Genomic DNA, 13,529 nt, shown 5'->3' on the forward strand with positions numbered 1-13,529 from the left:
GGGCAGCAGCATGCATGGGCTCCAGGGGCCGGGCAGGAGGCAGAGCCCGGCCAGGCGGCTGGAGCCTGAGCCCACAGGTGGCTCCAACCCCGCGTCGCGGGCGGGAGTTTTCGGGCGGGCCACGGCCCCGAGGGGCCTCGGGTTTGTCCCCGCTGCTGGCCAAGAATTCCAGGAAATGCGCAGCAGGGGACGGTGGGGCGGGGGCTTAGGAGAGGGGGCGGGGCCCGGGGCGGGGCCAGGCCGGGTTAAGAGGAGCGTGGCGGGCCACCAGGGAAGTGGACCCGCCACCGACCCGGCAGGGACTCTGACCTTCGGCGGAGGGAGCAGCGGCGGCGCGCACACTTGGCACCATGACCCAGACGCCAGCCTTCGACAAGCCCAAAGTGAGCGCGGGCGGGGCCTCGGGGTCCGGGGATCTGGTTCCTTGTCTGGCTGGAGGGCTTGGGGCGTCTACACCCCGGGAGCGAATGTGGTGGGGGGCCCTGCAGGCGCTTTCTTCCCTCGCTTCAGCCCCTTGACCGCCTCCAGGCTGCTGAACGAGACACAATGAGGCAGGGAGGGTCCTGAATCCAGGGGCGCCCCTGGCTGGCCTCCGAGTTCTGCTTTTGCCCCTGACTTGGCCCCCTCGGTTTCAGTTTCACCATCCATCAAATGGGCTTCCCAGCACCGCCTGCGCTCAGCAGCTGTGTGAGCCTAGGCATGGGGCTTGACTTCTCTGAACCTCAGCTGTACAATGTGGGCCCAGTGTCCACACCTATAGGCACTTAGTGTTGTGGACAAAGCATCCTGAGCGCTGGGTGAAGGGAAGCAGCTTTATTCTCCAACACGATGATTGTCTTGTAAGCACCGAAGAGCCCAGGTTTGCAGATGTGCCCAGGAACCCTGAGCCAGGCCAGAGAGGGGAGGGTGGGGAGCAGGGCCCCTCTCTCCATGCTGGGGGCAGAGGGGCTGGGTGGGCCTTGGGCCCTGGGAGGGTTCACTTGGGGCTAAGCCACAGCTGCTGGCCTGAGGGATAACTTGTCCCTCCTCCCATCAGCTGTGGTGTCTTGGGAATGGTGGGGTTAGGGAGGGTCCGGGCCCACTTGGCAGGCTTGGGAACACTGGGATTCAGTCCAGGGAGGGGAGGGGCCCAGGAATCCACCCAGCAGAGTGAATCAGCTAGTAGGGTTTGAGACAGCTGGGGGGTGAGGGGAAGGAGTGAGCTTGAGTCAGCCTCAGCTTACCTCTCTGAGAAATAGTGTGAGTGATGATGGCAGATTCTACAGGTGTGTTGGTGAGAATCCCGTATGCGTGTGTGAGTTGGGGGGGATGAGGGGGGAGGAGGTAAGGCCTGGCTCTCACTGCTGATGCCCCCACCACAGGGTACATGCCCAGCTACTCCCTGCCAGATGTTTCAAGTGCTGGGGAGCACTCCTGCCCCCACCCCCCATGCCTCCTTCACACCTCGTCTGGATGCCCCATGCCCCCTCATTAGTGCCTCTTACCTTTGAAGGCTTTTTTTTTTAATGCTTTTGGATGCCCTCTGCCCTTGGGCTGGGGAACTGTATGCACTAATTTGATCCTTGCAATACTTTTATAACAGCCCCATGAGGGAGGGACTATTATCCCCATTTTTTTGGCCTCACCCAATCTTCTCATCAGACTCAAGCTGGCAGGTCATTTCCGCTCTCTGGGCCTCAGTTCCCACCCCTAGGAAATGGGCCCCATCTGCTTGTGGGAGTGTCCAGAGGTTAATAGCTGATGCTTGAGAGTGAAGGTAGAGGGTCCCCACTATGGATGTGAGGTGTGATAAATTTCATATTATTGTGAGGAGGAAACGTGCCTGAGCTGGCAGGAAGCCAGAAGGAGCGTGAGTCTCAGCCACATTGACCAGAGCCAGCTCCCTGCCCTCCCACGGGTGGAGCGGATAATAATGAGATCACTAGTTTTGATAGCTGGGGCTTACTGACATTGCTCTGTGCCAAGCACCATTCTGAACACATTACCTGCATTCATTCATTTAATCCTAGCTATGACTCTGCGAGGTAGCTGGTGTCATCCCATTGTATGGATGAAGAAACAGAGGCACAGAGAGCTTAACTAGACCCAAGATCACACAGCTAGGAAGTGGCCAATTTGGGGTTTGAGCCCAGGGAGGCTCGCTTAAGAAATGCCGTCCCTCTAACCAGCTTTCCTGAACTGCCTCTGCAGAAGCCTTTGGGGCTGCAGAGATGCCAGAGCTCCAGCTGCGGGCCTCTCTGGGACAGGAGCCTTTGCTGGGCTCTTTGGCTTCTCATGCCTATCACCAGGTGAGGCCCAGGACCTGGCCAGCTTTAAGAAGGCAGAGCAGGGCCGTGCTTTCCAAACCTTCATATGTACTCAAATCACCTGACTTCTGTTAATGTTCAGATGCTGGGTTGGGAGGTCTGGGTGGGGCCTGAGATGCTGCACTAGTGACAAGCTCCCAGAGGATGCTGATGCTCCTGGTCCACGGGCCACACTTATAGCAAGGCCCTAGGCAGCTACAGTGTCATTGATTGTGTCATTCCAACACATGCTTCCTGAGCACTTGTTGGGCCCTGGAGGAGGTACAAAGGGCGATGGAGGGGTGGCCCTTATCAGTGTGTTTCCGCAGGAGGCAAGGCTAGAAAATCCCGCAGCACTCAGGAGTTCTTTGTCATGGAGGGCAGTGCTTACTGCATGCCTGTTACTCTAATAACAGCAGTGGCTGTCATCTGAGTGTGCGTGGGTACCAGGCACCTTCCATGATTTATCTCAAAATCCTCTGGACAACTTGACAAGGCCGATATCTCCATCCCCATCTACAGATGAGGAAACTGAGGCCTGGAGAGGTGAAGTGACTTGCCCAAGGCTACACAAACGCTGAGAGCCTCAAAGCTGTAGACTGGCGAGTGAGCTGGCCCAGGTTGGAACAGCACCGTCTCTAAACTGTCCCTTCCTGATGCAGAGGAGAGTTGGAGCTGAGTCTCCAATGTAGTTTCTTCTGTGTCATATTTGAATATTTCCTCCGGATCAGGCGCTGTTCTGACTGCTTTGCGTCTGTTAACTTATTTAATGCTCACAACTGTCCTTTGAGCTAGGTCCTATGATCTTCATTTACATATGAGGAAACTGAGGTTCAGAGAGGGGAAGGAACTTGCCGAAGTCACACAGCCAGAAAGCAGCAGAGCTAAACTTGAATCCAGATCTACCTAAAACTGAAGCAGATGCTCTTAACTTTGCTGATTTGCCATTCCACTTTGGGGGTGGGCGTGGGGGGAGGAGATAGAATCAGGGTGGCCTCAGGCTTCAGAGGGCCTGCGATTGGATCCCTGCCTAGCTCTTAGCAGCCCCAAGAGTTCAGGTGGACACTTTCCTGAACCCCAGCTTCCTCCTCTGTAAAATAGGCTGATAAAACCAAGGTCGCGGGGTTCTGTCCGATTGATGTGCTGATTGGCTGGCAAGCAGCAGGTGCTCAGGTGCATGCATTTCCTCCCCAGGGCTGCAGTGGGCCTCCTGGGGACTCGGGGAATCCTCTCCACCTGCAGTATCTTGCTCGCCTCTTCCTGCCACAAAACCCGCTGTTAGCACTGCTTTTGGCTTTCAGTGCTTCTCCGTTACCAGAGCCACCTGTCAAAATAAAATGCCCGCCTTAACCCTGTACAACTCACCCAGTGGTTGGGAGGGAGGGGAACAGAGTGAGATTGGGTTTCATGGGTGGGGGGAGGGTGGAGAAGAGCAGGGTTTGTGGTCACACAGCGAGGTGGGGGAGGCTGGCCAGCCTCCTGATTCCTCATCCGTTCTCAGGGTGGGCTTGGCCCTCGTGGCAAGCGGCCCTGTGAGCTGGGGGAAACTTGTCTACCTGCCCTGTTGTCCTAGCAGGTGCCCCTGGGGCAGAGGAGGGTAGGCCTGTGGCCTGGCTTTGGACAGGAGCAAAGAGTAGGCCGGGGGGACCAAAGTGAGGTTTGAATCTGCACTGACCCAGAGTGTTGAGGGCAGGCTCACTCTCACCCCTTAGGGTTCTGAGGCCCCAGAGCAGCAGGGTGGAGAAAGAGACGGCCTCTGGGGTCCTTGTGACCATCGAGGGAGAACAGCGAGAAATTGAAACTAGCTGGGGCCAGGCTGCCTTGGTCTGAGTGCTGATTCTCCACTTATCAGCTGGGGGAGCTGGAGTGAGTTATTTAACTGCTCTGTGCCTCAATTTCCCCAGGTGTAAAATGGGAATTATACTCGTATTCACCCCCCATAAAACACCAAGTGCAGGCCTGGTTGGGGGTGGGGCACGCCAATGCCAGCTGCTATCTATCACGTGTCCTCGTCGTGGTTACTCATCATTCCTTTCGATTTGACCAGCACTGACTCAGCACTGATATGCAGGACGAAGGGAGTGGATCGTGGGGATTGTGACCTCTGGCTTTGGAGTCAAACAGCTCACTGACTGTGGCACTCATTAGTCTGAGCCCTAAGGCAAGTTCTTTCATCTCTCTGAGACTCTGTCTTCTCACCTATAAAATGGGATAACTGTGCTGAGTTCCTAGGCTATTGCTCCACAGGATGTCCCCCTGGCTGAAAACACATGTGCCTTCATGAAACCTCTGGGGAAGCTCACAGCAGTCGAGAGCTCAGTCAGGCCCTGAGGCAGCAGGAGGCACTGAGGGACTGCTGGCCCCTTAACTGCTCTGCACCTCAGAGCTGCAGGAGCCCAGGCGGGGATGAGCACAGAGGACTTCCTGGAGGAGGTGTGGCTGAAACAATTTGTCAGCCCTGGGGCTGCTCTGTCTCCCGACCTCACCCCAAAAGTCAGCGGTAAAGCCATGGTGGCATGAGAGGATTGACCCTGGCACTGCCCAGCTCATTGCCTAGAGCAGGGCTAGGAAGGGAGGGGACATCTGGCTAAAAGTGGGCCCCTGTGGCTCATCCAGGTTCTGACTGCAGGCCCAGGTTCTGGGGGCTGACCAAGCAGCCCTGGCTCCTCTCCCCTGTCAGGTTCTCTGCCAGGCCTAGGGGATAGGTCAGCCTCTTCCTCAGAGCAGGGAGAGACGCAGCTCTGCTGACATAGAACAGGGAGAGGAGAAAACCATCACTTGGTCACTCTTCACATACTGAGCACTTTTTGCTGTGCCAGGCACTGTCCTAGATGCTGAGGGCACAGCATGATGAGTCCCCCTTTTCAGGGAACTAATAGTAGGGGAGACAGACATGGTAAGTAAGTGAATTTAAAAAGTCAGTGGGATGAAAACAAAATGGAGTGATGTTTGAGGGGTCTAGGGACCCTGGGAGAAGCAGTCTGACTTGGATATGCCTTGGAGGAGGCCAGCCCCGCCCTCAGGCAGTTGTGAGCAGGAGTCAGATCTGGGAGTGTCTGGCCTAGGAGTCTGAGACCTTGGTCCTATCCTGGCTCTGCCACCAACCCCTTGGGTGACCTTGGACCAGTGGATGCACCTCCCTGGGCCTCACCTCTCTGGCTGACATCTCCTGAGAGCAAGACTTATGTTTCCCATGCCCCCATGTGCCCAGCACTTAGTGGGGGCTTAATCAATATCTGCTGGTAGCTGGGGATGCTTCCTGTTCGGATCTGAGAGGATTTCCTGCAGTTTTATCAGGTGCTCACAGTGAGTGAGTGCAGGGAAGGGGGCATGAGGTTTCCCTCCAGAGAGGTCAGGAGATCAGGTGTGGGCCTGGCGCAAGTACTAGGGAGGCAGTGTGACCTGTGGGCAGGACTTGGGCTCAAGAGTTGGAGAGACGTGGGTTCTAACCCAGCTCTGCCACTATCAGTCCCTGTAACCCTGGGCAGGTCACTGAATTTCTCTGTGCTTAGCTTGGCCAGTTCATCTCCCCATCAGCAACATGGGGCTAGTGTGTACCTTGCCCAGGGGTTAAGATTAATGAGATAAAGGGTCTGATAATAGGAGGCAGCTGCTATTATTATTGCTGTATTATTTACATCTGAGCCTAGGCCTGCAGAGAAAGTCTAGTAGGAGCTCAAGAGCTGGGTTCAAATCCTGACTCCATCACTGACTGATTCTGTGTCCTTAGATACCTCTTTGAGCCTCAGTTTCCTCCTATGTAAAATGGGAGTGAAGTCCCTACTTGACTGATTGTAAGAATGAAATAAGATAATATGTGTAGATGGTCTAGCACATAGTAGATGCTCAATAAGTTGAGCGATAGAGGCCACTGCTATTCTTTTCCCTGAGTGGGGCCAGCAGAGCAGGGTCCCCACCCCGGTCTCTGAGCTTATACCCCACTGTCATCTGCGGTAGGCTGACAGACTCCTCCATGGGTAGTTTCAGTTTTCTAGAAAGTTCAGTAGGAAGCCTGCCTGAGCTTGGGCTGCCTGTGGAGGTGGCTCCTGCCTCTGCTCCTCCCCTGAAATGCATCTAGGCAGCTTCTGAGGAAGCCCCAAGGAAGGTGGGACCTACTTTCCTTCTGCCCAGGGGCACTCTTGCTCCTGCATCCTGCCTGGCTCTCTGAGCCCGTCCTCCCATGCACGGCTGCGCTGCTGAGCTGGTGCTTACTGAGCACCTGTGTGTCTGATGCTGCCGCGTCCTGGGCGCTGCTCATCTCCGTCTGCCTCCCACCTCAGCTGTCTGTCCTCTGTTCTGGCTTCCCTCCAGCCTACTCTCCATGCAGCAGCCAGAAAAAGCTTTTAAAACGTGACTCCCCTGTTTAAAACTCTTCAGTAGATCCCTTAACTGTGACCTATGAGATCTCCCTGACTCTCTTTGGCCCCATCTCGCACCACCAACCTCATTCTCTGCCCTCAAGCCAGTTCCCTCACTGCTCTCTGATCCAGACACTTAGCACATGCTGTTCCCTCTGCCTGGGACCATTCTCCCTCCCTCGCTAACCCCTCTGTTTGTCTCCTTCTCAATGTGATATTTTCTGGCCACACTTTCTAAATCGCGCCGCCTTCTGTGGGTGTTTTCTTTTTCTCATGACATTTTCCCATCACGATTTGTAACAATGATCAGAGAGGTGTGTTTGCTCGCTGGCAGGCGGCATAGGCCACGGCCTGCTGCAGTAACAAACGTCCCCAGATCTGTGGGGCCTAAAGCAGCAGAGGTACCCGTCGTTCCTGCTCATACTCCACGTCCATCACAGGTCTTCAGGGGGTTTCCCTTCCTCAGTCATTCAGGGACCCAGGCAGATGGGTGCCCGCCCGCCATCCTGAACATTGCCAGTTGCTGTGCCAGAGTGAAGAGAGGGCTCTGGGGGGTCTTGCATTGGCATCTAATGCTTTGGCCAGAAGTAGCCTCACAGGCCCACCCACCCGTAGGGGGCAAAGCAGCAAGGACAACCGTCCTGGTTCACTGCCTGACTTTCCTACTCTGGGGCTCCGCGGCCAGGGCTGGTTCTCACCTTCTAACCCCTCCTAGCTGCTTAGTGACGTCACACAGCTCTGCTCCCAACTGCAATCTTCCCTGTCGATGTTTAAACATGCTCAAGTCATTCCCACCTTAAAAAGACACAATTCTCTTGACCCACAGACACCTCCAACTCCCACCCAGGCCATTTCTTCCCCTCCAGGGGCAAAATTCTTGAAAGAATAATCGAAACTCTCTCCATTTCTTACCCTACTCCAGTATGGGTTCTCACCCCTCTGGTGAGAACCCCCCTCTGGCCCCTGGAACGGTTCCTCTAGGGCAGTGGTTCTCAACCTTGGCTTCATGTTTTTGTTTTTGAAGTGGATTAAAAAAAATGAAAGGAAAACCAGCCTATGCCTGGGCCCACCTCGGAGGAGTGGGATTTAATTGGCCTGGGGTGGGCCCGGGCATCGGCAACTTTCCGAAGCTTCCCGGGAGCTCCTATCAGGCAGCCAGGTTGAAAACCACTCCTCCGGTGTCCCACTGTCCGGTGGTCTTAGCCCCAGGGACGTGTTTCTGGTCTCCTACTTCTTCACCTCTGGCAGGAAATGACTGTATTAGTTTCCTGTAGCTGCTGTAACAGATTACCACACACTGGGTGGCTTAAAACAGCAAACTTATTTTCTCACAGTTCTGGCAGCCAGAAGTCCAGAATCAGTGTGTCAGCAGGGTCACACTCCTGAGGGCATTAGGGGAGAATCCACTCGTTGCCTTTTCCAGCTTCTGATGACCCCAGGTGTTCCTTGGCTTGTGGCCACATCACTCCACTCTGCCTCCATGGTCACATTGCTGCTTCCTCTTGTGTGTGTGTGTTTGTGTGTGTGTGTGTAATCACATCTTTTGTCACTTAAGGTAATACAGGTTCTGGGGATTAGGACATAGACATCTTTTGGGGGGCTCCCATTCAGCCCTCTACACCGACTGGTGGGCTGCTGCTCCTCATTGAAACCCGATGGCCCCTTGCCTTCTGCAAACCCTACACTCCCGGTGTCCCTCCCACCTCTCTGGCGGCTCTTCTCAGGGCTCCCCTCCTCTGTAACGCCACTGGGTGCTGGCTCTTGTCAAGGCTTCGTCCCAGACCCTTTCCTCGACGCTCTCTCCTGGGTGAGCTCACTCAAGACCACACCCTCCATTATCCATGTTCCTATTACGTCTGCAGCCTCAGTCTCCCTGAGAGCTCCAGACCCTCTCATCTGTTGGCCCCTTGACGTTTGGAGGTCTCAAAGGCATCCCAGGTTAACGTAACTAAGATCAAACTGATCATGCCTCTCCCCACGCCCTCACCTCTCATGACCCCCTTTGCACTTGGTCTTCTTCCTGGGTTCTCTGTCTCAGAGTGTGGGAGTCACTACCCGCTCAGGTCCAGCCTGAAGCATCATCTTGGACACCTCTGTCCACCTGCGTTTCCATATCTGCCTCGCACCCTGGTCCAAGGCACCATCATCACTCATAAGCTTGCCTGCGGGAGGCTCACTGGTCTTGCTGCAAGTCATCCTTTTCAGCTTCAAACCTTGTTGTGGTTTCTCTGCGTGCTCAGGATAAAACCTAACTCTTCCTCGAGGCCCTGCCCGGATGGCCCTGCAGCCTCTCCAGCCCCATGACCCTTCCATTCTTTGAACCCATATTTCAGTTCCTCTCGCCCAGCACATTCTCTCCCACCACACAACCTTTGCACACGCTGCTCCCTCTGCCTGGAATGTTCTTCCCGCCTCCTCCTCGCCTCTGCCTCTGCCTCCTTGGCTCCTCATCCTTCAGCTCTTAGCTCAAGCTCTACTTTCTCCAGGAAGTAACTGTTGGCCTGCGAGCTGGGTTAAGTTCTTTGGTTTGTTATCTCTTCCACAGGACTGTGTGCGCTTCCTGAGGGGTTGTCTTGGCTCGTGATTGTACGTTTATCAATGTGACACTGAACATCCCTCTCCCTTGCTGGGCTGTAGATGTCACGGGAGCAGGATCCTTTAGCTTACCTCTACATTCCTAGCACCCAGCAGGGCCTCAACAGTTTGGTGAATGAAGGATTCTTGGTTGATGCTTCTGTAGCACTTGCCACATGCTAAGGCTGGTCTAGGCACATGACAGTCATGCACCACATAATGACATTTCTGTCAAGGATGGACCATATACACGACAGTGGTCCCATAAGATTAGTACCATAGAGCCTAGGTGTGCAATAGGCTACCCCATCTAGGTTTGTGTAAGTACACTCTACGATGTTGGCACAATGACAAAATCACCTAGCGACATATTTCTCAGAACGTAGCCTTGCTGACACCTTGATTTTGGACTTCTGGCTGCCAGAACTGTGAGATGTTTCTGTTTTAAGCTACCCAGTGTGGTAATTTGTTACAGCAGCTACAGGAAACTAATACATTTGGTTCCTGCCAGAGGTGAAGAAGTAGGAGAGACAGTCCTGGCCCTATGGCCTAGTGGTTAAGTTTGGCACACTCCGCTTCAGTGGCCTGGGTTTGGATCCCAGGTGCAGACCTACACTACTCGGTGGCCATGCTGTGGCAGCGACCCATATACAAAATAGAGGAGGATTGGCACAGATGTTAGCTCAGGGCAAATCTTCCTCAGCAAAAAAAAAAAAGGAGAGCAGAAACACGTCCCTGGGGCTAAGACCACTGGGCACTGGGACCCCAAAGGAGTGGTTATCAACCCAGCTGCCCTAGGACGCTTTGGAAAGTTACCCATGCTTGGGCCTACCCCACGTCAGTAAAGCACAATCGTTGGAGGTGGGCCTGGGCGCACGTGTTTTGTTTTAAATAATCCACTTCTTAACAAAAAGAAAAGACACACACATAGACACAGAACATGAAGCCAAGGTTGAGATCCACTGCCCTAGAGGAACGATTCCAGAGCCCAAGGGGGCAGAATCCACAGTGGGTAGGGCAAGAAATAGGTGGACCTAAGTAAATAGAGAAAGTTTAGACTATTCTTCCAAGAATTTTACTCCTGAAGAGGAAGAAGGGGCCTGGGTGGGGGCTGGAGGTTTCTGTGGGTCAAGAGAATTGTCTTTTTAAGGTGGGAATGACTTGACGTATCCCGTCATTAAGCCACCGTGACTGCACATGCGTTAACACGGTTCAGCCCCAAGGAGCCCTAGGAGGAAGGCACGGTGTCCTCCCCTTGGACAGATGAGGACACCAAAGCACTGAAAGTGAAGTAACGTTCTCCACGTCACCCAGGGAGCGAGTGGAGGAGCCGGATTCCAGCTCTAACCACAATGCTACCCTGCCTCTCTGGCCAGATCCTCCCCACAGCCATGCAAAGGTTAAGGATACAAAAATGAAGGCTCAGATATGTGAGGTCACCCCTCCAAGGTCGCGCAGCTGGTTGGCGGTTCCCTGCACTGGAAGCTTCACTGTTCCCAATGCTGAGCAGTTTTTGAGAACGCAGTCAACACTTGGCTGGGTGGGCACTGAACTCATTTTGTCAGAGAATCCAATGACTAACTTGATTCCAAGTCTGGGTGTGCGTGCCACTCCGTCCTTTGCCAGCTGGATGACTTCCAGAGGGATCTGATGACTCGGATGTCCTGCTGAGTGGAGGGCTTGGTGGCTCTGTCCCTGTGGCGTCCCGTGGACCCGGGCTGGGTTTCCTCTGCAGGAGGCAGGTCATGTAGGTGCTCCCAGGGTGCCCTTGGGCCACCAGCTCCGTGGCCACTCCTTTCCTCCCCAGCCACGGCAGCCACTTTCTTGTCCAGATCCCCAAGTTCCAGAGAAGGCCCCACCCTGATGGAGATGTCAGTTGCGAGTTTTCTGGATCTCCCCCTGGCCGGGGAACATTTCCTCCGTGACCTGGAACAGGCAGATGGCAGTCATTTTCCCACTGTCTCCCATTGTCTGCTTGCTTCTCTTAACAGCTCATGGAAAACACCTGGCTGTTTCCTGTGGGCCACACATGTCCACCTATATTGTGTTTTTAAAGCCTTGCAATTGTTCTTGGATGGGGAGGCGATCTTTGCTGTTGTTTTTCCATTGAGGAAATAGGCTCAGAGAGATCAAGTGTCATGTCTAAGATCACACAGCCAGAGAAGGGGCAGAGCTGGGAGCTAAGCCTGACAGGTTGTCTCTAAAGCCCCTGTCCTAAGACTCTTGGCTTTGTGTGCCGAGTAGTGGTCGTGGGGCTGAGCACGTGGGAAATGATCACCAAGATGGCCAAGGATCTAGTGCCCTTTCTAGAGCACTGGAAAGATCTGGGTAGCCTAATACTGATTCCTGATAAGCATGCTTAAGTAACACCTGCTTTTGAAAATGGAGCCTGACTTTTAAAATGCATTGTGGGTAATGACTAGTCCAGGAAGTCTGGTCAACCCTTTTTATTCAAGTTAGATTTTGTTTAGCGAGTTGGCTGAGAGCAGGATTGGCCTGCGTGGTGGCTGGGGCTCAGTAGGCCCTACGGGACCAGGCCCGGCCTCCTGTTTAAGACTACCAGCTTCGGAATTGGGCTGGGGTTAGAATTCCCGTTCTGTCACTTACCAGCTGTGGTGGAGAACAGAGGCACTGGGTTGGGTTCCTGCTTCCATTACTTGCTTGCTGTGTCTAAACCTCACTGGTCTCAGCTGTGAAAGATAGAGATTACAATTAAAGCCACCCCACAGACAAGGATTACACACGATGGTGTATGAAGAGTTTAGTGGTGTATGTGAGGTGACCTGTAAGTGGTGACTGGTGGTTGTGACGGTTCGTGTTAACACTAACCCTCTGCAAGTTCCTTCAGGCATTCATGGCAGTGAGGGCTCTTCCCTCTCACTTTTCCCTCTGTCTCCTTGCAGGTGGAGCTGCATGTCCACCTAGATGGAGCCATCAAGCCCGAAACCATCTTATACTATGGCAGGTGAGTCCGTGGATAAGAGGCCTTCCTCCCCAGGACTTGGGCGGGGTCCACAGTCTGACCAAGAAGCCTCTGGAGAATTCCAGGGTCGCTGTTCCTTCTGTGTCCCTGTGGAATCAAGCCAGCCCCTGGCCAGAAGGGGAGTCAGTGGGGACAAGGAGGCCTCTGAGCTGGAGACCCACAGCCCCAGTCTTCTGCCTTCTGTGCCTTGGACTCTTGGCCTCCTGCTGCCAAGTGAGTCAGGAGGAGCTTGCCCCACCTTGTGCGTACACATACACACACGTGGAGGCGGTTCCCAGGGCTGAATTTGTCACTGTTTTTTGACTTGGCCCAGAGCCTGCGGCAGGTGACGCACCCACACGGATGCGGGTACCATTTGCTGACCGTCTAGTGCTGGGCTGGGCCTTCTCCTTGAGTCAGCAACTTTAATCCCTCCACACCTGGTGGAGGCGGGTGTTGCGTCTCCATTGCACTGAGGAGAGAGCAGGCTCAGGAGTGAAGGCAGTTGCCCAAGGCCACAGGACAAGGAAATATTTGGTCGAGTGACTGACATCGTCTGACCCCCAAAGCTTTCCCTGCATCGTCACGGTGATAACCTGCTGGGAGGCGTGGAGAAGAGGCTCCCCTCTCTGGGCCCAAACCCCTCATCTTCCAAATGAGAATGCATCTCTTGCCTTGGCTCTCGTGGATGCTGGTGGGCCCAAGGGTCCCCAGCGCCCTCCGGTGAAGGAGGTCCGCCCCTCCCTCCCCCGCCCCAAGGGCTCATGATGGCCCCTGTCTTGCGTCCAGCCCTTAAGAGCAGAGACTTGGGGACCAGGTGAGTCTGGATTCAAATCTGGACATTCTGTTTCCTCGCTGGGACCTTCACCTCTGTAGGTTGAGAGTAAGAATAGGGCCTTCCTCAGAGCTGCCCTGGGAGAGGGGGGCCCTCCTGTCACCCCACCCTTCCCTCGGTAGACTGGCCTTCACATAGTTGCCCAACATTCGTCTTGTTTGGAGCTGGGGGGACTCCACGTCTTCCTCATTGCCTTGAGCAGTTCAGCTCTGGACCCAGATTTGAACGCCCTGCTCCGTAAACCAGAATCGCCTCCGTGATCCAGACACCTGCTCCTCAGAAGGGAACTGGTGACCCTTGGGAGTTTGCCCCCAACTCCCAGGAGCATCTCTTCCGACTCCCTGACAGAGTTCTGCCAAGAATACTTTTCTCCATCTCGTCGTACTTCCAGTGACCTTTTCTTGCTCTAGGAAGCTTCAATTGATTTAATGTTTGTTTAACTGTATAAGAATATTAGCATTTACTGCGTGCCAAGCATTGCTTTAAGTGCTGTACCCGGGTTAACTTAACTGAAT

The 13,529-nt window shown here is 54.3% G+C and overlaps 1 protein-coding gene across 2 annotated transcripts in view; it reads left to right on the forward strand.

Annotated features, from left to right (window-relative positions):
- Positions 1-236: 236 nt before the first annotated feature.
- Positions 237-13,529, forward strand: part of ADA (adenosine deaminase) — a 30,139-nt gene continuing 16,846 nt past the window's right edge. The window contains exons 1-3 of one of the 2 annotated variants that reach the window (XM_087445223.1): positions 244-383; positions 4,333-4,446; positions 12,121-12,182. Coding sequence is in view for 1 of the 2 variants with exons in the window: in XM_014787435.2 (XP_014642921.2) it covers positions 351-383; positions 12,121-12,182 (95 nt within the window). In the remaining variant the exon portion in view is untranslated. Of the gene's footprint in view, positions 384-4,332; positions 4,447-12,120; positions 12,183-13,529 lie in introns of both variants that reach the window. The other variant, XM_014787435.2, reaches the window with a different exon arrangement.

This window comes from Ceratotherium simum, chromosome 21, assembly GCF_057802395.1.
Source record: "Ceratotherium simum simum isolate JZ-2026a chromosome 21, ASM5780239v1, whole genome shotgun sequence".
NCBI classification, from domain to species: domain Eukaryota; kingdom Metazoa; phylum Chordata; class Mammalia; order Perissodactyla; family Rhinocerotidae; genus Ceratotherium; species Ceratotherium simum.